Genomic DNA, 27660 nt, shown 5'->3' with positions numbered 1-27660 from the left:
ACACATTGAGAAACTGCAACTAATTTTTGGTCTTTTTATTCAACTGTAATTGTCTTAATTTTTCAAGTAAAACAATGTGGAATTACAAGGGATCAAAAGGAATGCAACAAAATCAATAGACAAAAATAAGCCCACCACCAAAACTAGCCGTCCCCTCCCCTCCTCCAAATGCCACCTTCGCTCAAAGTAGCTTTGACAAGTCCAAAAGTAAATCGACAATTTACAGTCATCTGGAACTGTACCAGTAATTTTATTCACATATTTTGTCCAGGTATTTATTTTTTACATGAACGAAGAGCAATGAAGTGAAGGTGAAAAATAAAAATTTGGTAGCACTGATGCACAGGGTGCTTTTGACATTTCTTGACGGGAGGGGGGTTTCTCTTTTTTGTTTGCTTGTTTTCTTCTAAGACGCTCACACCCCTGCTTCAGGTGCTTCACAAGGCAATCGGAGGTTCAAACCCATTTGGCCAAAGAGGCACTCTTTAATTTTAACACGTCATTTCAATATAAATACATGAAAAAGCCGACGTTAACACCAACTGCCTTTGGGAAGATTCGGAGAAAGAAATTGGATTTTGTCTCCAGATGCAACATCATCAAGACAGTTTCAACTTCAATTAATACATTTTCAGACTGTAGAGATACATCGTGAGGTACCGGGAACCGATTAATTGACTTTAAATTGATGTAAAAACGTATTATTACTACACCACAAAGTACTCTAAAGCTGAGGGCCACAGTTTCAGATGTGCAAAATGAGAAACGCAAGGCTGGATTTAAAAATGAATCCAATGACCAGAAATTGACATGGAAAAAGAAAGGGGGCCCAAGCAAAGACAAGCTCCAGCATAGTGCAGCAAAGATCACATTGACAGATCTGTTCTCTTCCTAATACCCTGGAAGAAATAATAAAATATGCATAACTTATCAACTGACTACAAAGAAACAATAGTCAGGACAGCTGAAGAAATGTTCAAAACCAAACTCTCTAAACCCCCAACGTACAATACAACTGGTCACTCAAAAATTTTATGTCACATAAATGACTTCATTTATAACCCTAATAGAGGGTGCTGTATAATCCCATCTTAACACATAAGATCTGAGCGTTCCAGTCTTTAATGATACAGTACATAATGTGAACTAACAACTTGCCTTTATCACTTTGTGCACCTGTCGAGTCCCAGTGGCCAGTTTCTCCACTGTAGCATCTCTTCGTCTGTCGGTTTAAGGGCGCACTATGATGGTGCCACATTTATACTCTCAGTCCAGCATCCGTGAGCCTTCCCCCAGCAGACAATAGCTGAGCTGGTACGGGGACCAGCTCCGATTGGAAAGGAAGAGGGCCCAAGAGGCAGGGAGGTCCCTGGCTTGTGCAGCACTCAGATCCCTGCATTCATTAGAGTGCAGACAAAGCAGCAACCCTGGAGGTTCTAACAAACTCTCATATCGTGCTCTGCAACATCGCTCTGGCCTCCGTTTTTCCCTTTTGGCACTCCCGTCATGTCTTGTTGTTGCGATGTTGACTGGAGGAGGAGCGAGTGCTTGCGGCTGGTGACCGAGCCTGCACCGCTGCGAGTGCTGCGACGCTCCGCAGCACCCTGTCCGGCGTCCCCTCTGTTCCAGAGCTGCTCGTCACCTCCTGCGAGAGCTTCTGAGACCGCCTGCTGTCCTTGCGGCTCTCCCGCTGCTGGCCCTGCTTTTCTTTTTTGTCCCTGCTCTTCGCCCGCTCCGAGCTGCGGTCCCTCTCGCTGCCCGAGGACGCTGCCCGGGAGCGGGACCCTCTGCGCTCTGTGTTTTGAGAGCTGATGCTGTGGGTGCGCTGGCTGCTGTTGCTGCTGCTGCGGCTTCTGCTGCTGCGTCCTCCGCCGTCGCCCTCGCCGTCACTGCTCATGCTGCTGCAGGCACTGTGTCCTCGGGATGAAGACTGCGCCTCAGCCTCGCCTTCCTTTCCCCTCGACGATTTCCTACGCCCGGTCTCCTTCTCCTCTGGTTTAGACCTCTTGTACTCCATCTCCAGGGGTGGAAGCAGAGAACCGGGGCACTGCCTGGTGGAGCGGGAAGGTGGACGGCTTGGCTGATTGGGCGTTGAAGGTTTGCTGCCACTACTTTTATTATTAGTAGAGTTACTCTGAGGAGAGGCTGCTACGCTCTTAGTTTTGGGCTTTTGGTTCTTCTCAGATGAAGAGGCAGGAGATATCCCGGCGGCCTTAGCAGCTGAGTCTTTACGAGGGGTGTGACCGGGGGTGTCCACTCTGCCTTTCATTGCTAGAAGCTTGGCTGCTGCATTGAGTGCTGAACACCTCTTGCCCAGAACTTCAGGCTCAGGAGGCAGCAGGGGAGCGCTGTTTGTCTGACTTTTACTCTCCTGTGAAGGCTGAGATGCTGCAGACTTTCTGGTGGTCCTGACAGAAGACGTGTCACTGCCGGACTCCCCCCCTGTGGACGTGTTGGCGTTGTTTGATGCGTTTCTGTCCGAGCTGCCTGCAGGTTTCTTTCTCGCCTGTTTGTTATCCTTTTCCTTCTCCTGATCTTGAAGCCTGCGCTTTGCCGAGCGAGTCAGCCGGTGCTCCTTCCTGTCCTCGTCGTTGTCAGAGTCAGAAGAGGAAGACGAAGACCTGGAATGTCTCTTCCGAGAGGGGGCGGTGCCTCGCTCCTCCTCGCCACCTTCCTCTGTCTTCTTCCCGCCCTCTTCCTTTGTGTCCTCCTCCCCTGCTTCTGAGGTGACGTCCATTCTCCTCCTCTTGCCAGGATGTCTGTTTTCATATGTCCTCTTGTGGTGAGCATGACGAGTGAGGGTTGATGTGGAGCACCCAGAGGATGGTGAAGAGGAGCGAGCCGACTCCTGACTACTCTGACGACTCAGGGGCCTCTTCTGTTTGTGAGGTTTCTGATCTTCAGGAGTTTCCTCCGCCACCTGTTGCTTAGGTTCTGCTTTCTCAGGGGCAGGTGGAGTCTTGGCTTCTTCCTCTCTTGTCTCAGATTCTTTGGTCTCAGAGGAACTTGACACTTTTTTCCTTTTAGGCTGAGACTTACAGATCCGTTTTTTGTCATCCTCCTCCTTGCTAGTCCTCTCCTCAGCCTCCATAGCATCTGCTTGGATTTCTCCCTCCCTCTCAGAGTCACTTTTAGATGCAGACTCTTCCTCTTTTGGCTCTGTAGACTGATTTTCAGATAAAACACTAGAAGGAGCAGATGTGGGTATCTGGGGCAGGGCCTCCATCTCAGCTGGTGCGAACACCTCTGGGATGGATGCAGAGTTTTGTTCTTCAGGGGTGGTTGTAGCAGCTGTGGTTGCTCCAGCTGATACAGTGATGGCTGTGGTATCTGATACTTGGGAAGTTGTGTTTGTCATAGCAGCTGTAACCGACTGTTCTTGCGTGGATGTAGTTGTGGTGATGATTATTAATGGAGCTGTTGTAGCATCTCTGGACACTGATACTGATACTGATGGTGGACTCTCAACAGTCTTTTCTGTAGTTGTGGCAGCAGTTATTGAAGTGGTAGTGTGTTTTCCAGAAGGGGCTGCTGCTGCTGCTGCTGCTGGAGGCATTGTTACTTTAATTCCTTCAGCTGGGGTTGAGGAAATTACTTCAACTGTCTTTGCCTCATCTGTGGTAGTTACACTAGAAGATAATGTGGCTGGAGAAGCTGTGCAAGTTGTAGCAGGAGCTGCTGCTGAGCAGACGACAACCTCTGTCACAGACGTCGACTCTGGTTTGGTAGTTGTCACAATCATCTTTTCTTGGGCAGAAGAAGCTGGAGCTGTATTTACAGCAGCTGTGGCAACTGTTGTTAGAGGCGCTGATGTGGCTGGAGTGGAAGGCGTGGTTTGGGTTTCGGTTGGGGATAAGCTAGAACTTAGTTCTGCATTTTTTTGTGCAGCAGTGGTTGTTATTGTTGAGTCTGAGGGTTTTGCTTGGGCTGTTTTTATTGCAGTTGTTGCTGTAGAAGATGCTGAGGTTGGTTTTGATGTCGCTGAAGCTGGGCTTGGCAAACTAGGAACTGGGGTGGAGATTACAGTAGATGAGGAGGATGTTGCAGGTGGAGTAAGAGCTTGTGGCCAGTCCTTTGCAGCATTAGTAGTTGTGAGCGTATTCGCTGTAGTGGTGACTGCTGGTGTAACACTAACGGTTTCTGACACTGTGGTAGTAGCTGTTGTGATCGTTGTGGCAGGAGCTAATGTTCGAACTGCTCTGACAGGCATGGTGGGTGGTGCAGTGGGTGTAGCAGCGACTGGGGCGGCAACACACACAGCACAATCTGGTCCTGTTGCTTTCACACTCGTACAAGTTGAAGTTTTTGTCTCAACAAGCGCTGTAGAAGCTACAAGTGTTGGTGGTTTTGAATCTGGAAGAGGTGGTGATATGGTGGTGCTGGCAGCTGGAGGTGGAGTTGTAGTGGTGAGGGTCCCAGTGACCGGGACACTGGTAGAAGAGGATGCAGAAGAAACATGGGTTGATGCTGTGTCTGAGCTTGGAACTGCAGCTGGAGGTGAACAAACAACTTGGGCTGAGGGAGACGTGGAAGCAGCCAAAGGAAGGGGTGTGGTCACCTGGGGTGCAGGTGTAGCGGGCACTGGAACTGAAGCTGAGGCTGCTGTAGAAGCTTGAGCTGAATTAGGAGCAGGGGCTGAAACGTCTGTCTTAGTGTCTGTTTCCTGAGCTCTGGGAGCCTGAGAGCCCTGACCTGTGCTCACAGCAGCAGCTATAGGAGTCTCTGATTTCTGGGGGGCTGCTGGTTCTGTGCTAGCATCAGGCTTTGATGAGCCAGACACATCAGTTGTGGTGATCTCTTTTTTCGAGCTGTGTCCTTCACCAACGGTGTCTGGCATAGTTGTGGAGTCTTTCCGGGGACGTCCCCTCTTGCGTTTTGGGGAGAGGGGTGGGTTTCCCTCCTCGCCTGGTGAGGTGGGCTGTGGAGAAGGAGTCACTGTGTTGTCAGACTCAGGTATTCTAGGGGGAGTCTTAGGGGGCCGGCCCCTCTTTCTTTTCAGTGGTGTCACAAGAGAATTCACACTGGACTCTGCAGAGGTTGAAGTAGCGTCTTTTCCTGGGGGTGTGTCCGTTTTCTTGGACTGGTTCCCTCCCCGTCCTCGCCCTGGATGCTGCTGTTGCTCTCCCAGCTGAGCAGCCATGCGAGATTCAGTTTCCAGCCTGCGCCGTACAGGAAGATTCCTCAGCATGGGCATGTCAGGAGAAAGATGGGGTGGGGAATATGGGGGGTAACTTCTGACAGGCTGTGGGTGCACAGAGTGACTGGGGGTAAAGTCTTGGTCCTGAGGGGATTTGGTAACGGCCCCTTTAGTTTTGCTGTCCGGGCTCGGTGATGTATTGTCTTTGTTTGGTTCATCAACAAGTCCAGCAGCGTTCTCCTCCGCTGCCTCTTCTAAAGAGGCTCCACCTGCAGTGCCACTTACTCGCTGCCTCCTCCTTCTTGGCTCCTTCTCCTCCACAACAGTCACCAGCCTTCCCGGCAGCTTCCGCAGGACTTTGGCTGACGGCGAGTCTTCAACCAGGCCCCGCAGGACCTCACCGTCTGCTGACTGACGCTTGCGAGGCGATCGGGAGCTGGTGGAGGGGGGAGACATGGCACTGTGGTCTTTGCTCTCATCATCTTTTGTCGGATGGTCTACTGGGCAGCTGGATTCAAGTGATGACTCAGACACCCTCCTCTCACTTTCCCCATCATGCTCCTCTCTTTCTGCTCTGGAGCTTTGCTCCGGCTCCACTGCACACTGTTGTTTCCCTGCTGGTGGAGATATTGTAGAGGGGGAAGGCACTGGACTGGAATGGGAGCAGTTTGGTACAGTCTTGGTTTTGACAGTCTGGTGATCTCTGGCAGGTGACGAAGCTTTTGAAGATTTGATGGAGTCTTGGGGTCTTGTTGATGAAAAGGTTTTCTGATGGTCTGTGTGTAACGGGGTGGTTGACACAGTACCAGCATCTTTGGCAGCTCCTCGTCCTCTCAGACCAAGGCGGAGTCTCTCAGGCACTTCTCTAGGAGTTGTAGGCTCAGGCTCAGTTTCAGGTGAGGCCCCACGGAGCCGACCGCTTGTCCTTGTAGATGTCACAATCTTGTCCTTGTCCTTGGGTTTACGACCACGGCGTGCTGGAGTCGGTTGAGCGGGCTCCACTGAAGCCAGTGGTGACAAAAAGTCATCGTCGTCGTCATCAGATGAAGCATGAAGCTTGAGGCCCTCCTCTTTGGCCTGGTCCAGACCCTTCCTGGCAGCCTCCACCTGCTCCTATAAACACACAGAGAATAGATATATTAGAACACAGACATTTGGTTTCACCCAACGGATCCAATGTTTAGGCAGTGCCGTTAGAAAAGTTTCCCTCTAAAATATTTTTGTGTTTGTGTGGCTCTACGTGAGACTAAGTTTAGTGAAAAAGCAAAATGTATCGGTATATTGTTTTATTATTATAACCATTTAGAAATTTAATATGCACATACACCGTTTCATACCCTCAAACACACCATTTACACTTGAAAAATAAATAAAAAATTGTGTCCTTACCTCAGCTTGTTTCAACTCTTCTTTGCAAACATCCTCTAATGAGGCTTCCAGAAAGTTCATGGCGTAGCGTTCAATGGGAGTGAGCTGGAGGGACGTAGACAAAGAAAATGGTTTGTTAAAGTAGACAAACTGTGCAGATAATCACACATGCAGGAGATCAAGAAGCTATAATCTATCTGAATGTGTCAAACTTATGTCTACTATTAAAGACTTATAGGTGCCCAAACCACCGTTTTATATGCAATTCAGTTACCTGCTCCACCAGAGCTGCTATCTCCTGCTCAGCTTTGGAGAGCTCCTCCACCTCCTCCTGCTCCCCTCCATCATCCAGTGGTATGTTCTCGTTGAACTCTGCCAGTTCTGCCACCTGCTCTGCTTTGGCCTGAGACGCTGCTACTATGTCTTCCTCATCCTCTGCACGACACAGGGCCTGCAAAGAATAGATGATTAGGTTATTAGTACACCAACAAAGTAAAGCTGTGGTTGTTTGACATGTTGCACCTAAACTGTTTATTAAAACTGTCAATCAGTGTGGATGTTCATCAGCAAGTCCTAACAAATACACTTTTTAGATAGTATTATACAACTTTTCATTCAATTACTTTTGAAAGCATCTTCTTAGATTTGTCCTGTGACTTATCTAAAATGTTCCAGTTATTTGATTTCAGAAAGATAACTACAGAAAGTGCTAAATAAATAATGCATATTGTGTATATCCAACCTGCTCCAGAATGGTGGTGCTCTGTTTGTTGACAGCTTCCTCCTCCTCAGCCTGGGGCACCGACAGCTCCACCGCCACCTCTCTCTTCTCCCCGTCATTCACATCAAACAGCTCTCGGATGGTTTGCTGCAGAACAAAATGAAAACGAGACACGTTAAGCAGAGGAAAAACTGAAATGAGAGGCACTTGAATGCTTAATTGTGTCTCATTCAACACATTAATCAGGAAATGTTGGATACTTTAAACAGCACGTGGTTTATTATAAAAGGTAGTCTAGAACAAATTTAATTAAAGGGTAAGAGGGCACAGCCCGTTTCTACCAACAATTGCATTTTTACTTCTGGTGAGTGTCTTTAGGCTTACCCTGCCTGCCTTCATACCTTGTACCTCACTGTAAGTCTCTGCCAAATGACTAAATGTAAATGTAAGTAAATTTGATGTCATCTTCTGAGTTAATTTATATGATGTGCAACTGGTAGTAGAAATAATAAGATGTGGTAAAAGTAGTCAATTCCTACCTGTTTGAAAAAGGCAGTGGTAAAGTTTCCTCCTTCAATAGCCATATCTCCCAACATCCTCTTCTGGTTGGCTTTCTTTAAAATGTTCTCCTCCACCGTGCGCTCACTGATCAGCCTAAAGAGGAGCAAAAATATAAACACATCAACATGTTGTTGGAATGAACGGCATTGGATTCAGCAGTGTGAATCTGAAAAATAACATGACTGACAGTTCATTCACTGCCGTCACTCCCAAAAAGAACAGACGCCTAATAGCATTACTGCATCACATTCAAAACCCTGTGAGTGTTGATGCTGTCCGGTAACATAAAGGCTGCAGCGCTGCAATATTTATTTATAATTTTTTATTCTGGAAAAAGCCTTGAGGAATATTAATGTAAGAAGATACCTGAATGATAAAAACAAACTTTATCAGACCGATAAAGCCACTAATGTGATCTATTCAGTGCTTCACTCTTCCATTTAGACCCTGATATTCTAGAAACTAGTCAAAGTGGATCACAGCACCATCACCTGTATATGTGGACATCTCGGGTCTGACCAATACGGTGGCAACGGTCCTGTGCTTGTGCATCCATGGTGGGGTTCCAGTCGCTGTCGTAGAAAACTACAGTGTCGGCTCCCGTCAGGTTCACTCCTACACCTCCACTGCGAGTTGACAAAATGAAACAGAAGATACGGCGATCTGCGTTGAAACGCTCCATGAGGGCCTATAGCACGGGTAAAGAAGATGAACGGAGAATAAGTGTCACAGGTAGTACACCCAACTGTTATATATACTATATTAAGGAGAATATCAAAAAGCTACACAAAAGCAATAAAGATAAAAAACAGTCAGTATTAACCTGTCGCTGCTCTACACGGGTGCTGCCGTCCAGGCGGAGGTAGATGTGTCCATGGTAGTTGAGGAACTGCTCCAACACATCTAACATACGTGTCATCTGAGTGAAGATTAACACCCGGTGGCCTCCTGTCTTCAGCTTTCGCAGCAACGTGTGGAGAGTCTGAAGCTTACCTGTGCACAATAGATACAAAATGATACGAAGACTTAGGAAAAGAAAACAATAACAACACAATAAATTAATAAAGAGGTTGAAAATAATCTAGTATGACTAGTGGCTTCAAGGCTAAATTGGTAAATTATGATTTTAAAATGTCCTTATCTAACTACAGAAGCCTCAGAGACTCGGTCTTAATATTTTGTTTTATTATTTTATTTATTAAGATGTTCAACTAAGCAACTTTCAGGGAAAACCTTAAAATTGTTGAATATTGTTCTTGGTTCCAGCATCGAGCATGCAGCAAAGAAGCATCTTGACAGCTTACCACAGTCGTACTGTATGAGCCTCAGGTCTGGGAACTGGGTCCTCATGTTGCACTGGATGCGGTGGAGGCTGCGAGTGAGTGGAGCGACTTGTGTTGATAGCATGGAGGAGAAGACTCCCTGCTTGTGGCTCAGGGATGGAGGAGGATGACAGCAGTGCATGGAGATCGGAGGAGCCTCCACTGGGGGAATCGCAAATGTAAACCTAAAATGATCACAAAAATAAAGAGTTAAATCGGTTTTCTTATTAATTAAAACTCCTTTATCCCCAGTAATGCACCAGGTCAGTGCCTACCTGTCTATAACATCACTGAGCAACTCCAGCCTCTCCTCGATGCTGTGGATTGCCTCTCTCACAGCGCGACTCTGAAACCAGTAGTCGTATTTGTTCTGCGACTGTGCAAACTCACAGCTGCTGTGACCCGAGCGGCCCCACTCCCCCTGAGAGCTCAGGGTAGCTGGCGATGGTCGGGGACCAGGGAGAAAAGTTAGAAAGTTCAGAACTTCCTGTCCGTACACTGGCTTCGCCCCACCGCGGAGCTCGTTGACTCGAATGATGAAGTCCAGGCGGCTGTCACGCTGCTGTTTTAAGCTATCTGCCATCCATGACTGTTGAGTGAGGAGGTAAATGTTACTCAGGGAAGAGCTAAAATAGAATATCTTTATAACATAGGTTACAGCTGCTAAATGGATCCCACCAATACATTGTTTATGTGAACCTTCCACAGTTTATGGGACTAAAGAGAGGATGGTTAGCTGACTTACAGAAGACTAGAGATCGATGAAAGGGACAGACTGAAAGAATGAACTACTTGAGCTCAGTTATCTCAAACTCAGAGAAAAACATGCATCTGTATCTGTCCTGTAGCTAACGTTAGCCAACATCTGTCTGCAGATATCAGGCTGATGTCAACATGAACAGCATGTGTGCAGCTGCATGAAATAACATTTATTTATTTATTCACGTTCAGTCATTTTCAAGATGCAGCTACATTTTAATCATTTTACAGTTTATACAGAACATTCATTGGTCCACAGATTAGCAGCACTAGCAGGAAATGTATTGGCACTTTTATTAATTCAATTAAAGAAGGAAAGTTCCCAGGGTTCTGAGATAATCATTAGTATTTGTTTGATGTAAATAAATCATCATGAGTTGAATGAAAATTAGTTAATTCTGGACAGTGAAGATTAAAATTAAATCTGGAGATCAGTGTGGATAATCAGTCCTCTTAATCACCACAAATAACTTTCATCCCTCTTTCATTCAGTTTCTTATTTTTACAGATACTATATTATATTTTCAGCCTCTAATTAGTTCCTGTCATTTTATCTTGGCTGTACTTGTGATCAGTGTTAAACTACTGCCAGCAAAACATCCTGATGTTTTTTTTCCGCTGCGTTAAAAGTGAACATATGGAGAAAAGACGTGACCGATAATAGAATTTATTATAACAGGCAAACAGAGAAGGTTTGGAGTTTGCTTAACAGGGGGTTAGAAAGCTTTTTATGTACTTTATGGTGAGAGAAAAGTTTCCTTTATCTACAGTATCTTCAACAACAATGCTGCTGATGGTTTTATTTAACACCTTATTCTTACCATATAGAAGGGAGAGCGAGGAGGTGGGCGAGGCCTTTTCCTGGGTGGAGGGTTGGCTTTTGCACTCGCACTGGGCCTTGACTTTGTGGAACCTGGTGTTTGACTGCTGCTGCTGCCGCCGCCGCCATCTCGGGGTGTGGTTGAAGACTTGGAAGCAGAGGACGAGGAGGACACCTGAGCTGGAGCTGAGGAGAGGACAGAGAAGAAAGTAGATTGATCGGCTTTTATGAACTGTCTGTGGTATTATAACATACTTGCTAAATCAGTACACTTCACATAGTGTCAATGGGTCAAAAATGACTGATCTATCTTTCTTATCTAACCAAACGTTAATGTATTTTAATAAGATATAAAACTAAAAATGTATACTTAAGAGACTGAAAACTGACTTTAACTTACTTCCCTGTGACTGCCTAAACTTCTATTCATGTTTTCCCTTACTGCACACATCTGGTACTCTAAGTAGATTAAAAACATTTGGAATGGGATAACCAGCCTCATGAATCATAGTTCAGACAAAATAACAGCTGAAGCTTGTTCTCTCACCTGGCTGCTCTGTGCTTGACAGAAGAGGCTGCACTAATTTGAGGACAGGGCGAGGGGGCTGGGGCTGGTTCGGGGTTGAGGTAAGGTTTCTGGGAGGAGCTATGGTGTAGTGGGCAGTAGCAGGACCTGGGGTGCGCTGGGCAATTTGCAGTGGAGCAGTGTTTCTGACAGGGGTTGTGTTGGCGTGTGGGGAAGGGGAGGCCTGAGGAGCAACACGTGGGGAAGGAGCCACTGCCAGGGTGGGCACAGGCCCGCCCTCCTTGCCTGCTGACTGACGCACAACGATCTTCACAACGCCAGGGCTGCTCACCATGGAGGAGGACACTGAAGAAAAATAAAAACACAGCATGTGTGACAAACGATTCTGACACATGATCAGCAATCATATGCAAACACAGAAAATATTTGTTATTGTGTGTCTGAGGTGGAACACAAATGAAAGAGGGGTTGAAAACCTTGTGAGGAGGCATTATGAGGCAGGCGGTTGGCAGGGGGAGCAGCAGAGGAGGTGTTTGCAGGGTGTGTGCCAGATGAGCTCTGGACAGCCACCTGGGCAGGCTGGCTGATGAGGTGGTGCTGCACCCCGCTGGACACCAGGTGCATCACATTACCTGTACAGTGAGTGATACAGACACGTTAACACACATGAAGCAACAATCACAGAAAACCTCACAGAGAAATCTGAATTAAATTGTAAAATAAGTTATGATGAATCATACTCTACTACTCACAGTAAGTGAGTCTTGAGATTTACTAAAATACAAAGTCAAACTTTGCCATAATATTTGTTCTTTTGCATCAGCTCAAAAGCCGAATAACAAAATATGCAAATTATTTGAAGCTATGTAAAAATATTTTAGATTTATTCCCAGTGATTCTGTAAAACTTTACATCTACTTTGGTTATATATGGCCTGTGTGTATTTCACTCATTTTGTCAAAGGCGTTTCTAAAACACATTTAGTGCACCCTTTAGTGGAACTGGGGACAATAATGACATCTAACTATTATCTAACCACTGAAACCTATAAGTGCATGAGAATGTGTCATGATAGAGAACCATGTCTGGCACGAACCTTGTACTGGGCGTGAAGAAGCTGCTGGGACTTGGTGGATCTGGGCTCCAGACAGAGTCAACTTGTTGCCCTGAAGCTGGAAGGTGACAGGTTTGCTGCCCTGACATGACGACACCGGTCGCCCTGCCAAAGAAGCAAGCTGGGCTATGCTCACTACCTCACCAGCTTTGAAAGGAAAACAGAAAGAAGGCATGAGTAAGAAAGAAGAATTAGATTATGAAATATAACTGCTAGCTCTTGTTTAAGGTGGTACTTCAAGTAAGTACTACCTCACCAGGCTGTAATCTTTTCAGAGATGTGAACAACTTGTGTACATATACTTGTGTCGGTGTACACTTACAAGGCAGCCTAGCCTGCATGTCTGGACTGAGCAGGACCCTCTGAGGCATGATGCTGCTGGTGTTTGGACCGGGATGTGCAGGAATGCTGGCTGTGCATGGAGCAGTGGGAGGCCGGACAGTCAGCACTGGCTTTGGAGCACTGGATCTCACTGCAGTTTGAGCTGTGGGATGCATGGGTGGGCGAGGAGGGGGCGTGGGTGCCACTGAACACACCACTAAAGAAAAAAAACAAACAAAAACAAATATAGTTAATTAAATACTTCCTTATCACTTAAAACAACATAAAAGTAGAAGATGTTTTAGTATTTGACTTGCCTTGCTGAACTACAGGAGCAGGTGCTGTGGTGACATCAGCAACTGGAGGTGGTTTGGGGGTCTGAGCTGCAGGGGGCACAGAGCAGGTAGGTTTGTTCATCAGTAGAACAGGTCGATTATCACCTTTAGGAGGCGGCTGGAACATCCTGAAACAGACAGAAATAAAAGTGTGTAGTTACAATTTTAAAACAATCTGGATGGAGAAAAGTTTATTTCACTTTCACTTTTCACACTGAACACTAATAACGTCACTAACGACTGTGGGCAGTTAATATTTCTTTTACACCACTAAGAAAAATCTGACTGTTTAACTGATTCCCCCGTTTTTAAAGAAACATGTTTAACTGGAGAAGTGACATAATTTTGATAGGAAAGAAAATGAATGCTGATAAATGAAGGTCAATAAACAATGATCCACCAAACTGTACACAGTATTTGCAAATGGCCGGTATGTGTCACTGTTCAAGTATCTGAAGTTGAACCGTGTACCTGTTGACCTTCATACGGACTGGTTTGGGTCTAGGAGGAGGTTCAGGGGACTCCACGATCTCCTGGATTAGTTGACGGCTGACCTTGTGGCGTGGCAGGAAGACATCTGCCTGGTATCGGGAGACATGGCTCTCCAAACCAACAAGATCAAACATGGACAAGTCGCAGCGCTGGAGACACAAAATTACTCAATATTTTTATTCAAAATTAACTACTGCCTTCAACAAATAAGTCTTTCATATTCCCAATTTCTACATCATCCATCATTAATGCTATTTTATTCCTATGTTTCCTTCGTAGTTTCCTTTTATGCTGACCTTCAGTGGAGGGACCTCCAGGGCGTCCTGCACCAGGGAGGCTGTATAGAAAACAATAGGCTGCGTGATGAAAGGAGACTGGATGGGCCGAGGGTCAAAGAGGTTGGGGTGGTTGCACACTTTGCGGAGCTGCATGAGGATGTTAATGACAGACATGAAGTGACCGCTGGCCAGCGTCTCTCGGGTCCTGTCAATCAGAGGCAAAAACTGATAAATGAAGAGGCAAAAATGGCAACATGAACAAACATTACAAATAATTATATATCACTAATATTCAGAAGATTAGTGAAAAATCTGTTGTTGCAGCCTCAGTTTCTTGCAAACAAACCAAAAACACATTCTACAGAGGTATCCACTTTTTCCAAGAAGGAAACGTTCAACATCAAGTGTGATCTCTCAGTTTCAACGATTTCAACCGTGTCATGACTTACGAGGCCTGTGCCATGAAGTCATCGTAGAGAAATCGCTGTCTCTTGGAGAGCCGACAGCGCACCACATGCTCGTATTTCTTGGGCATCTGCTTCTCCACGTCAGCCTTGATCCTCCTGAGCAGGAAGGGCCTCAGCACCTTGTGGAGCCTCTTGACCAGGCCCTCGTTGTACTCCTGACTGCCCTCGATCATTCCTGTCAGCGGGTTGGAGAACCACTCTTTGAACTCGCGATGGGACTGGAAGACGTGGGGCATGAGGAAGTGCATCAGAGACCACAGCTCCATCAGGCTGTTCTGCAGAGGCGTTCCTGTCAGCAGCAGTCGCCGGTGGCTGGAATCAGGAGAGGACAGAGCAGACGTTTAGCTAAATGCACCAAGTTTTATATTGTAGGTATTTCAAATTACTATGGACGAGCATGAGGAGAAAAACTCGTTATTGCTGAAAGAAGCTTGATGGAAAACATCAGCCTGACCTTGAAACAACCAGCCATGTGCAGATAAATACAGTTTATCAGCATTCTCCCTTTTCTGGTTACTGTGTTATCACTGGAAACTCTCCTCATACATAAGGACACAGCTGCAAGGTGCATGCTGACTTAAATTAAAGAATATGTACTGCGTGTAATAAATGTATTAAACCATGTTAGGGAAATGTGATGCGATATTGGAGCTTATCCCTTAACTTCTTGTCTAAACTCTACCCCTCATGGAACTACAATAATTCCATTTGAAATAGATCTCAACTATGTGTATGTGTAAATCACTGTAGTACCTGTATATACATATATGTAAGTGCTGTCTCTCTCTCTCTCTCTCTTCCCCATTTGCCCTGTTTACCTTAATGTGACTGCACATAAAACAGTAAGTGCATGTTCATGTACGGAAGCTACAGAAGTCTTCAGAGCTCTGTGTAACAGTGAGAAATTACCACCATCTGGACCAGGCCCCCAGCCAAATGATGGCAAGTTAGTCCAATTACAACCACTTTGATCAAACAAACCACTTCAAATGTTGGTCAAACTTCCCATCCACGCACCACTGTGGCCTGGGCAAACGTTCTCTGGTGTTTTGGGGATACACTGGCTAAAACTGACTGAGTGCGATGTCAGATTGAAAATTATCTCTCTGAATCTTGTATGTATGATTATGACTACTTTTCAGTAGCTTCATATTTAGCTATGTAGGCTTCTCATCCAACTCACAAGATAATGGGAAAAAAAATCCCCAAACTCCGCCTAAAGCTCCTGAAAGTAGTACTAAATTATTTGTGCTGTCCTTTAATTATTGAAATTTTAATCCTCAGTCAAACTACTTGCTAATAACCAACTGCTCATTTAGAGCCTCACACTGACCTGTTAAAGTTCAGCAGGCTCTGCCAACGCTGAGACTTGAAGTTCTTGATGTTTTGTGCCTCGTCAAGGATCAGGTACCGCCAAGACTTGCGTCTGAAAGCTTGGTGATCCTGCAGCACCAGCTTGTATGAAGTGATGCACACGTGGAACGCATTAGGTTTTGTCCAACCCTGAGAAAGGAAAGGAAAACAAAAGAACAGCATGGAATTCATTTGTATTACTGACTTTTTCATAACTTTGGCCATTTTGAAAAACAAACGTAAACTGACTTAGAAATCACCCACTGCCAACAAAATAAAAGCAGCAGTGAACTCATTACCTGTCTCTTCAGCTTTCTTTCCTTTTGGCTGCCAAAGTAGGTGAGGATTTTAAAGCCAGGACACCAGCGCTTTAACTCCATCTCCCAGTTCAACATCACACTGGTGGGGACGATGATGAGGTGAGGGCCCCAGTTACCTGAAAAAAAACAACAAATGACAAAATATCAGCAGTTGAACATAAAAGGAGGTTTGTTTATGCAGGATCCAACAGGAGATGGTTCCAAAGTTTAGAAGGAACCTTCTCAAAAATCACTTTGTCTTAATTCTGTAGCGAGGAAGAATCCCTGTACAGAGAAGTTCAGAGCTGCTGCTGCTAAAACTGCAGCAGCTTTAATGTTGGCAGATGTCCAACTGTGCAATGCTCTACATGTAAATCACAAAAATAGGGAACTGAAGACGGTGTAAAGAAATCAAAATGGGTGTCAAGTCCAAAACTTAGCAGCACTTTGGAGGGGGATGTAGGCAAAAAAGGGCACGTTGTTGTTGATCTTGCAGCTCTGCCAAGCAACTAAGCTCCCCGCTCTACTAGCAGTCCACTCTGCTCACATGTTCTGGACTTGTACCACTTATAAGAAGGGAGGTGAAACGTGAGGAAATCAATGCAGAGATAATATTCTCCATCACTGCTAGGAACACAAGCATCAACAATGTTCCTCAGCAGGTAAAACAGGAATGAGCCAAACAATCTACACACTCATCAACTTCCAAAAGCCTGGCCCATAGACAGTTTGTTGTATTAGTAGTAGCACAAATATAATGAGTCTATTACCTTTTTCACAGGCGAGGTGAGCTAGCAGAGCGATTGTCTGGATGGTCTTGCCCAGACCCATCTCATCAGCCAAAATGCCGTTGAGTTTCTTTTCGTACATAGTAACCAACCAGTCGAGTCCAATGTGCTGGTATTCACGTAGCGTGCCGTGAAGCAGGAACGGGATGGGAGTCTTTACCTTTTATTAAGAAAGATAAGAAAATGTAGATGTTATATGTAGTCCAACACCAAAACAAAGTCTTGATCCAAATATTATAATTATAATATAATATAATACTACTATATATAAATACCTTCGTAGTAGCCAAAGTGTAGCCTTTAGGCTGCAGACTCTCTGCAGTAGCAGCAATATGGCTGATTTCTTTCTTTGGCCGTGAGCCAGAGGAAGATGGGCTGTGATCTCCCTCCTTCAGCAAGATCTCCATCCCTTCATCCCTGCTGTCATCTTCATCATCTTCTTCCTCACTCTCCTCGTCATCTTTTTCACTATCGTCCTCTTCTGCACTATCTCCTGGTGAATCTGAGACAGACACAGTTGAGAGTGGAAGTCATTAAAATGTTACACATTTGGCTCGTCAGTGTTCGAGCAAACAGTTTACATGAGATTATTTTGGGAATACCTGACGAAGAAGTGTTGCTCTCCACGTCACTCTCATCTTCTTCACTCTCCTCCTCTTCATCCCCAGACACCTCAGAATCAGAGCTCGCTTTGGAGCCAGATGGAGATGGTACTTCAAAATCGGAGGCATATGCTCCTTTGTACTTCTCCAGCAGCTCCTCAATACTCATATCCCCTAAAAGGCGAGCAGAGACATGTCAGGACTGAAGCTTATTATTCCTGTTTTTAAATTGTCTAAAATAAATGTTTCTTTACATGCGGATAACAGGACTTGGTTGAACATGGTAAACATGACAAGAATAAAAACACATTAATCCAAATGCACGGGAAGTTTAAACACCTTTAAGGCAATAACACACATGTACAACAAGCGGTTACTCAACATGACTAAGTCACAGTTACACCTACCTTCTTTGGCTAAGTCGTCCAGTTCTTCTACATGATTTACGCTGCCTTCTATCTTCTCTTGGGCTGCTATGGTCTCCTCCTCATCCTCAGCTGACAATGTGAACAAACAAACAAACAAGCGCCAAAAAATGAATTCCCCCAAGCGTTCAAAGACAATACGAGAGTAATGTTTTAGCTGGAGTGTGATCTTACCATCTTCTTCATTGGCAGTGAATTCACCATCTTCCTCTTCCTCCTCTGCTGATGAAGAAGTCTCATCAGAGCATTCCTCCTCTGAGCCCGAGTCCTGTGTAATGCAGTGATTCAATGATAAATTGGCACAAGCAACAACAACCATAACAACAAAGCTGGACTCAAAGGATGGAGTAAAGTATATTAGCACCAATAGTTATATTTCAGAACGATTATAATGATAACACCTTTTACCAGGATCTATTTCAACTCTTACCTAATGGATATTTACGACAGTTTAAGTGACCATTTTAATTAACTTGAAAATAATCTACTTAAAAACTGGTTTAAAATCATGTCAAAGCTACAAATTCTTTCAGAAAATGCACTAAATTTACACTGTCAAGCATGGTTCAGTGTGTTCGTGTTCAATGTGCTGCTCTGTAATGTGTTCTGCACTGGACCCTGCAGTTATATGTAAAGGTTTAAATAACATCTTGTAGCTTCAGTATAATGTAAGACTGAGTTCAGTGACATTTTAGTTTTACACAATAGTGCAGTCAGCTTTGTGCATGTACCTGTGGTAGATTCAGAGTGCTGAGCAATTGGTCCAGAGGCAGCATGCCCTCCTCCTTCAGGAGTTCAATCTCCTTTCGATGGCTCTCAGCATCATTGCCCTCCTGTTGTTCCTCCACCTCTATCGTTTCCTCATCATCCTCCTCCTCACATGGAGGCTCAAAGTCCCGGTCTGCATAGAGAAAACATGATGGTTTGAATAAAAGAAAAAGAAAAAGAAAAAGTTTCTCAACTGCAGAGATACAAACAGGAAAATAAAACACGTTATGAACCTCAAATATAAAGATGAGCTTCTTGTCTTGTATTTTAATTGATCCACCGCTCCACCTTCAACTTTTAGAACAACTTCACTTAGCCACTTAATTAAATCGGAGACTGTGACTGTGTAACCAGGTTACTCTGAGAACGAGGTTACATGTACTAAAGAAACCAGGTTCCCCGTTTACATGACAGTAAGGAAATCAGCTTACTTGAAAAAGCCGACTGTAGCACTGTTAGCACTTTAGCACAACAAAACTGTGAGAGAAGGTGGCACCAGGCTACTGACACACCAAAAAGATCCACTGCCAAATCTATCTTCCTCTGACTTAAGTCATTGTTCACCTGTATGCTTGAAGAATCAAATGTCTGTTAACATGAGCAGAAGACTTGTCTGACAGGTCTTACAAGTCATAGGTGTGAGAAGTGTGAGCAGTGATAGCTACAAGACTCTGGAAGTGCCAAGAAATGTTTTACAAATATTAGACTCATCTCAGTCAAGCCATGATACTTTAAAGCGCAGGCAATCAGGTGGGATTTTCACTGCAATATACGAACATGATTCTTCAAAAATGCAATAACCTTGACAATGAAAAACAGCTTTTTGTTTCCATTTTACCTCCACGGACGCTTAAGAACATTCAGTCTTTGGTGTGTAGCTATGACAACGTCCCTGTGTGAACCAATGATTCAGCTCTGAAAGCACTTTCAGTACTATAACAGAGAGAATACGCTTTATTTATAAGATGCTGCTTTTAATTTGAAAAAATAAATCTCACCATCCTCATCGGTCGGAGGTGGGAGAGATTTCTGGGGAGTCAGAGGGACGGTTTCAGCGGGCCTGATGGGTGCAAGCGACTTGCTGAGGAGATCGGAGTATTTCTCTGTCTGCCCAACAATGAAGTCCAGTTGAAGGTCCAAAGCCTTCTTCCTCTTCTCCTCCAGTCTTGACTGCTGCTTGTACTGCACAACCTTTATGAACAAAAAGCAAATTATTCTATTGAGTGAATCTCAGTAAAAGCTACAAAACAACCCAGAATCCCAGATATTAGATGAAATTAAGCTCCTTTACAAAATGGATTCAGGAATTTTACTTCTGTTACTAAAACAATACAAAACACTGTGATCCTTCTACAGCTAGATGCAGAATGTTTTGTTTGTTTGGTTCTGGTGGATCAACAGCACCTTCTCAACACTGCTCCAGAATGCCCGGACTTCTTTTGCAATAGAAGAGGCGACTCTTCTGATTTTAGCGTGCTCATCTCTCTTGGCCTTTTCTTCTTTTTGTCTCTGCTCCTCATGGTGTCGCATCACCATTCGTACCACCTAACAACACATCAAAAGAACACGTATGTAACGCATCATCAAAATGGGATTAGGAAGTTAGGGGTCAGTAAGAGGTCATATTTTTACTTTAACTTGTTTTCATATGTGAATAAGTATACAATAAGGGGAAACCTCTGGGATAACTTGCCTTTCTAGCCACCCCTCTCTTCCACCGCCTCTCTTGAGCAAAGTCAGCAGAGAGCCACTGCATCTCCTCACACAGGTAGTCCCAGTGAACTTTGGGTCGCTGCGGCTCAGTCAGGCGCGTAAGACGCTTCATTGACCAGAATCCCTCTCGCTTCAGAGCCTGGGTACGATGCTCAATATCTGCTTCCTAAAAGACACAATCACCAAACTAATCAGATACATGTGTTAAATTTATGAACTGACAATGGCTAATATATTAGTGTTGGAGTTGGGTGTCCACTGACAAGCACGTTTGCTATGACTCCACTGCACTACAGTTCCACAGCTGGTAAGGTAATCATGGGTTAAATTGTAATTTTGAAGGAAGGGGGCCACTGAAGTTGCTGTCAAGAGGCTTCTTATACCATATTTGAAATGACCTGAACTCTTCAGTAATAAAATAATTAACTGATTATAAAAACAGCCAAAAGTGATCATGTACACGTCGTACATTGTTTATTAAGTGAGTGAAAACGCACAGTAAAAACTAAATGATTGTCCTGTGTTTCTGAGGAAAGGTCCTTTCAGATTCAAGTGTATTACCCGTTTAACCTGCACCTGACTAACTAGGTGCAGGAAGTTCAATTCTCTGCTGCAAACCAGGAAGTGCTGCTATCTTTCATTTAGATGACTTAAATTTCAGCATGAAGCAAGTAATGTGTGAACAAAGTCACTTGTGTCTCCTCAAACCACCTTGTGGAATATAAAACAGCTTTTTGTCTGATTCAATAAACATTTCAGTTACTCAAGTTATTATAATGCATTTTAATTCTCACTCACATGTTTCGCCAGTTCCGCCATGTCTGTGTGACGCTCTCCACGCGATCGCTGAGAAGTGGTTTGATCAGATGGAGAGGATGACGAGCTGTAGGCACCAACTGAGGAAGGAGAAACAAACTTGCCGTGAGGACCCCGGAGAGGCGAGGACCTCTCCCGTCGTGGCGTGGCCCAGTCGCTGATGGGTGAAGGACCCGGGTAGGAAGATGAGGTGGAAGGTGAGACAGGAGATGAATTCACTGTGACCCTGTCTGCTATCCACTGACGAACCTAAAAGCCAAAGGAGAAGAATAAGCAGATAAGTTGGAGAAGGTGAAAACAGCATGATCCACTACGATAAAGGCCACATGCATGAATAAGATTAGAAGCGTTTAAGCAGCAAACGTGGGCATGCTCTGAAATATTAAACCGGCCATCAGCTATATCCTCATGCACTGCAATCATAAAATAGCAGAAAATAATAAAATAAATACTCAACATCATTAACAGTGGCAGTGGCTGACTAGGATGTGTCCGTGAGTGCCCTGCTAAATGGAGCCTATCTGGGTGTCTGACAGCCCCCACTTACCTTAAGGAACAGTGCCTGTCTGTCTGTCCTGCTCTGTCCATGCTGGAAAACACACATGGCTTAGCATGTGGCCAACTTAAAACAAATAAATCACTAAATAATAAAAAATGCTGTTGAAATGATACATCAATATGGACTAACGTGCAGAAGGATGGGTAGAATTATACCACATTTAGACAGTAAAAACATGCCAACATACCTGATACAACTGAGAAGCACAATTAAATGGTTTTGTACGTCATGGTCTAATAACAAATAGTGCTTTTGTTTCCAGCCAAAATAAATCTCCTTAACAATCAGCGCTGATTTACAGCTCACAAATTTGCTTCATTAAACTGTCACAGACTAAAATACAAGTACAGCTGCAACAATTCGCCACAGCCTAAACATGTTTGATTATACTTGAGAAATCCAGGAAATGGTGTGAACTGCCAATTCTACAGCTACGAGGTGTGTATGCTTTAGTGTGGCAGTCAATATATCAAGATAGCAGTATCTGAGCATTTTATCAACATTGTTTTCACTTCAGCAGTGTCCTTGTTTACTGGAGTCTGATACCGTAGTCTTACCTTGGCATTCAAGGACACACAGTTCAGCATGATGACACAATGCTTCAACTTTTAATCCTGTTTAGCCTCACTTCTAGTGATGCCAAAACTCACTATATTTCTTCTGCCTAATGTATTCTGCAGCTTTATCTGTCTCTCATATAATCGATTTAATTAACAGAATTGTCGTTAAATACCTTGTGTGTTGAGCCGGGGGTGGTCATCTCGCTTTCTGTTTTGTCATTATCAGGTTCTTCGTCGCTGCCTTCCTCTGGACTGCTAACCTGCCCTGAAGTGGCTTCCTGAGCTTCGCTTTCCAACGTCGCTTCATCCTGATCCATGTCCTCGCTCTCTTCCTCAGCGTAGAGAGAGTCCGGTTGATGGTCAGTGGGACTGGTAGATGCTGTACCTTCCCTTTCCACTGATGCCGAGAGTATGTCAAGAGTGTGAGGCGTAGAGAGTGGGGAGACATTTGTAGCTTTGACTGGGGGTGCAGGATCTGCTTCACTTGAAGTTTTAGATACAGTTAAGGCCTCTTTGTCAGATTTGCTTGTGGAGCTTGTGGGGGTGACAGATGCAGTGTGGGCAAGCTGAAGTGTGATGTTACCGCTCACTGTAGGCTGCTGTACACTAACCTGCGGAGCTGCTGTCACAGAATTTTTATTGACAGAGCACTGCGTCTGATCTTTCTGGCTGCTAAGAGCCACAGACGCACATAAAGAGTCTACTGCTGAGACAGTTTGGGGAAGGCACTCCTCAGACTTTGTGCCAGACCAGGAGCTGTGGGCATTGGCCAGCTTTCCAGCCGCATTCTGTTGCTGGGACACCTTTGCCAAAAGAGAGGGTGGGTGTTTCAGGAGATGAGTTGCTCCTGGTTTAAGAAGGAGCAGGTTTGAATTGATATTACCAGAAGTGTTTGTGGTGCAGAAACTCTCTGGTTTGGTTTGTTTGGCCACAGCAACATTCTGAATACTCTGTGATGGAGTCTTTGTCAAAGCAGGGGTTTCTGTGGTCCCTGCAAGTGAAGAAACACAGGCCTCGGAATTTGTGGCACTTAAAATAGTGACTGCCGGGGTCTGATTGAAAGGGGGCTGATTTTCTACATGAGAAACATGTACTGTAAGAGAGCCCACTGGGGATACAAGAGATAATATGCCAGCTGTTGTCTCTGTTTCCTGTTTTTGGGGAACAGTGTGAATTACGGGAGATGTAATCACCTCTGTTTGGTGCGAGAGTGCCGCACTGACCTGCGAACAAGATGTCAGAATTTGTGCGCTTGTGTCTGTGTGTTCGACTGTGAACGAGTCAGATGTTACAGCAGCTACTTCTAATAAACATACCTCACTTGAGTTTGTCACTTCAACAGCTGGATTAGCATCTAATACTAAATGATGTCCAACAGCAGCCACCCTTGCGTTTTGTATGGACAAATTGTGGGAACTGTTGATGGAGCAAGCCTGAAGTTGATTTGCATCATGTGATGCAGGCAAAGGCTGCTGGGAGATTATGAGTGTGTCACTTTCACTAATTGTGTGAATAGATGGTTGAAGATGTGACTCTAGGCCCTCTTTGACTGTATATTCACCAGGATTTTCTAGTAACGCATTGAACAAGTTCACCTCATACGCTGGAGAGTGAGCTATCTGTGCACTACTTGCAGCACACACAGTTTCCTCAGCAACCTCCTCCACCAGGCTGCAAAACTCATACACTTCCACTGGTTGTGAGTGTAACTCGATATCTGCCTGAACACTTTCCTCAAAGCGCTTTGGTTCTCCAGTAGAAAGCTCCGTACTCAGCTCATTGACGATGGCAGCTTCACAGACGCTGCCATCTTCTCGTTGGAGGAGGTAACTCGGATTCAGGTGCACGTTAGACCAGTCCCCACTGATGTGAGCCTCCTCTCCGACAACCACAATTTCTTGAGCATCAGATGACTGCACAAGCTCCGCAATCAGCGGCGTCTCTGTCGAGTGGATCTGAACTAGGCCTGTGTCAAACAAAGCAGGGGCAGCAGAGGGGTTTGAGGAGTTCTGTGTCGCAGAACACTCTGGCAGCTCTGTGAAGTCAGATGAAGAGATGGTTGTGTCAGTTTGTTCTTCTCCCATACTATCCACTGCCTCTCCTTCTGGGGGATCACAGCTCCTTTGGTTGTTGCCGTCTGCTCTGTCAGCTGTGTCGCTGGGCATGGAGCAAAGCGATTCTCTTGCTTTTTGGGTCTCAAGTATTTCAACTGAAAGAGGTTGTGTTTCAACGAGAGCTTTAACATGCTCATAAATCTCAACTGATCCCAAAGAATTTGTTTTCTGTATTTCTCTGGCATCATTTGAGATCTCGTTGATGGTTTTAGGTGTTTGTGGTTTCGATAGGTCAGTTTGTTTATTCTCACTATTGCCAGATAAGGGTAAAAAGAGAGTAGACGGTTGTGAGTCCTGGTGACCACCTGCTTGCTCCGCAGCACCTGACAGGGGGTTATGGCTGCCTTGGTTTGCGTGGACAATTGAATCCCTGTCAGACTGCTCCTCAGCCCCGTATTCTGTGGTGACTTTAAAGCCGACACTTGATTGTGGGACAGAGCAAGATGTGAGACAGATTTCAGATCGGGGCTGTGGGAGAATATTTCCACCTGTGTGCTCTTTTCCACCACGTTCCACATTTGTTCCAGTCTCAGGTCTATATTCCACTGTGACAAACTGTTTTTCCTTTGTCCCTGTAATAACCACAAGTGCAGCACCTTCTCTAGGTGACTGAATCTGGTTTGTCTCACTATTTGAGTGGCTTGTCTCTGTATCAGTTTGTGACCCGTATTGCAACTCTTGCAGTGTGCTGTCAATCTGTGTATCTGAGGCAAGAGGAGGACAAAGGGGAGATGGAAGCTTTTGCATCTCAGTAGACGCACTACAGCCCTCAGTGAGAGGTGCTGCAACTCCAACAACTTCAGCAATGTTCTCCTTAGCAGGGACTTCTTCTGAGATGCTGTCCTTAGAGGCGCTGCTGATCGTGAGAGTCTCGGGGGCGTTCTCCATGCCGGGCAATGTTGAGGTGTTGCTCTCCGGCAGTGGCACAGTGGACGGATTGGTGAGCAGAGGGACCGGGCGAGGGGCAGCTGCGACCGGCTGCGGGGCATGCCGAGATGACTCCCCAGCCACATTCTGTGCAGCCTGGGGGTTGCCACCCAGCACATCCACAGCCGGAGCCGGAGAGGCAAGCTGCCGCACCGCCTCCTCCCCAGATCGTCCTTCCTCTGTGCTGCCCCCGCTACACACTGCACCTGGGGGTGATACAGGTTGTTAACCAAGTGTCCAGACAAAGTGGATAATTTATAGGAAAAGATGAAAATTAACAGGCACAAAGAAATCATGGAGAAAATGTAGGCAGCCACTGTGCTGTTGCTGTGGGTTTGTTTTTCAATTTAAAAAAAGGACATTGTATTCTCTTCACCGCCTACCAACCATCCGACTCACTATCTAACAAAAAGCAATAAGGCACAGCAGACATCTAGGTCAAAATAATCTTTTTTTGGAGAAAACTGTCAATATCTGAGGCGAAGGAAAGCCCATACGCCAGTCATCAAATACTGTACATCATGTAGACAGGATGTGTGCGCAAACCAACAGTTTCTCACCTGTCTGTGGTGTGAGACACAGATCTTCTGTGCTTTCTACTTCCAGGATGCTGAAATTAGGGTCCCCTCCACATATTCTGAACAAGGAAAAAAAGAAACGGACAATCAGTTTATTATTAAAATCTAATTATGTGAGATGCAGCAAAACTGCTCTCTGCTGTGTGTAATATTGACAAGGCAGAAGGAAGTTTACTACCATTCACATACACATTAACTACTGTACTTCCATATAAAATCCCATACTTCCACAGACTGCAACAGTGTTCTGCAATAAAAGAGCTAAAATCTAGAAATACTTTTGTATTAGATATGCAGTTAGTATGTTAAACAACAGTATTACAGTCTGTGGGACGATGAGTAGCATGTCACGTCAGGAGTGCAGCAGTAGCAACACTTAGAATGCTAACGTTGTGCTAGCCAAGTAGTGCTAGGACTGTAGCTAGTGTATCAGAGTGTGGTATCCTATAGCAGAAATAAAAAACATATTCACTTGAGCTGGACTACACAGCAGCTCCCGCTTGGCTTGGCTGCAGTCGCCGACGGGAAGGCTTTCTGCAGCATGCGCTTCCCAATGCTAAAAGCCGGCGACTAACCGCGCGGGCCTCCGGTCATTCATTTTCAGTTCCCGTATGTGTAAATGTATTTCACCGTGGCTAGTTAAAGGCATGTGAACTTGGGAATACTTGTGCAGCATGCATCACTAAATTAACCAGTAGGTGTATGTGCACTGGGAACACAGACGAGCTCAAACGTTGAAATCGACTTTTCATTCTTATCCGAGAGTGGCAGCGGTAGCACACAAGCTCCGCTTCTCCAGAAATGCTACACAATTAGCTAAGTGGTTAACGCCTAACGTTGCCGGTGTTGTATCGAAGCCCCCTCTCAAAAACATCGGGGATAAACGTGGACTCCGGTTGTGCAAACGGGGAAACGGTAATCGATGTGGCGGACAGATTTCGACACAACACCGGTTTGGCTAGTGTGTTACGCTAGCTAGCTAGCTAGCTAACGTTAGTGCCCACAATAACACTGCTTGGGTGGCACTGCTGCTAACTAGCAGGCTACAAGAGTTACTAGCAGGGTGCGTTCATTTCATGCGCAGGCGCCCCCATCCCACCCGCAGTTATGTAATGCTCCAGCCTCAAAGCAGAACGTTTATTTTCACATTTTATTTTTTTGTAAGTTTCGCCACAGTGAAGCACAAACACCCGAAAAGTTGCATTAAACCCGCTTCTGGATGCACTACAGAGGGGGGCACAACCACTCGTGACGTCATTGCGTGGGGTCAAATCTACTTTTGAGAAAATACATTTCTTAAAATTATTCCGTTTCGAACACTTGGAACTGTTATTTTCCACACAAGTAGACAAAAGAGCAAAAAACAATCTTATAAAGTTCCATATAAATTTTGCAATGATTACACGGGGGATTCAGGGGGATCCGCACGGGTCCACTCTTGGCTTTTTAGAAGCGACAGTGAGGAAACGGAGGTTACTTTCGCCTAAATCGGTTTAAATTTGAATTCGACTCGTGTTTGTGCGTTTACACGTCGCTATCCCGTTTCTGATTCTATGTAATGTCAGCTCATTTAAACACAACCCGCGCTAAATACGCTACCACCTGAAAAGCAGTGCGATTGTGTCCTTTCGCTTGTCTGAGCCCCCTTCGAGTCCCCCATTACTTCCTCCTTGCCCCCCCGCCCTCTCAAAGCCGCCATCTTAAGTTCCCACCTACCTGAAATTTCCGACCAGTTTTCTTTTACTAAATTCTCGTTGAAGGAGTCGTCATCCGCGTAAAATCGCACTCAATCCGTAATGCCAGTAATCCAAACTGCCTCCCGGTACCCAACGAGGTACCACTAGCTCTGTGGGAAGAAGTTAAAATACGGACCGGGAGAGACTGGGTTTCGGCGCAGAATGTAGCGGTCGCGGGGAGGAGACTTTACGCAGCGAAAT

At 45.1% G+C, this 27660-nt stretch overlaps 1 protein-coding gene across 2 annotated transcripts; it reads right to left on the bottom strand.

The window, feature by feature from the left end:
- Nucleotides 1-20: 20 nt before the first annotated feature.
- srcap (Snf2-related CREBBP activator protein) lies at nt 21-27660 on the bottom strand. 2 transcript variants are annotated; one of them, XM_026351267.1, is made up of 34 exons: nt 27440-27660; nt 25706-25782; nt 22278-25351; nt 21533-21574; nt 20968-21234; nt 20150-20335; nt 19861-20001; nt 19455-19647; nt 18420-18589; nt 17863-17956; nt 17671-17760; nt 17264-17437; nt 16937-17163; nt 16644-16821; nt 15874-16010; nt 15555-15724; nt 14204-14533; nt 13773-13959; nt 13456-13625; nt 12967-13112; nt 12651-12866; nt 12311-12475; nt 11691-11846; nt 11236-11559; nt 10690-10874; nt 9385-9698; nt 9092-9294; nt 8611-8780; nt 8279-8475; nt 7766-7880; nt 7248-7373; nt 6780-6956; nt 6527-6610; nt 21-6250 (listed from the first exon to the last, which is right to left on the bottom strand). In XM_026351267.1, exons 3-34 carry the CDS (start codon nt 25104-25106, stop codon nt 1505-1507), a joined length of 12909 nt encoding a protein of 4302 aa, XP_026207052.1. In that variant the 5' UTR covers nt 25107-25351; nt 25706-25782; nt 27440-27660; the 3' UTR covers nt 21-1504. The 2 variants fall into 2 exon arrangements, with proteins under 2 accessions (XP_026207052.1, XP_026207053.1); XM_026351268.1 differs by lacking the exon at nt 21533-21574.

The sequence above is a fragment of the Anabas testudineus genome, chromosome 19, assembly GCF_900324465.2.
Source record: "Anabas testudineus chromosome 19, fAnaTes1.2, whole genome shotgun sequence".
NCBI classification, from domain to species: domain Eukaryota; kingdom Metazoa; phylum Chordata; class Actinopteri; order Anabantiformes; family Anabantidae; genus Anabas; species Anabas testudineus.
The sequence above is the reverse complement of the archived record's forward strand: the minus strand, read 5'-3'. Positions and strand labels throughout refer to the sequence as shown.

Bases quoted from the DNA above. Each gene is read 5' to 3' on its own strand.
- srcap (XM_026351267.1), bottom strand. From the start codon at position 25,106: ATGGAGAACGCCCCCGAGACTCTCACGATCAGCAGCGCCTCTAAGGAC. The intron at 20,336-20,967 runs GTGAGTGAGAAT...TGTGTCTTTTAG, and splicing joins TGGCGGAACTGGCGAAACAT to GAAGCAGATATTGAGCATCG. The intron at 13,960-14,203 runs GTAAGTCATGAC...TCTGATTGACAG, and splicing joins GACTTCATGGCACAGGCCTC to GACCCGAGAGACGCTGGCCA.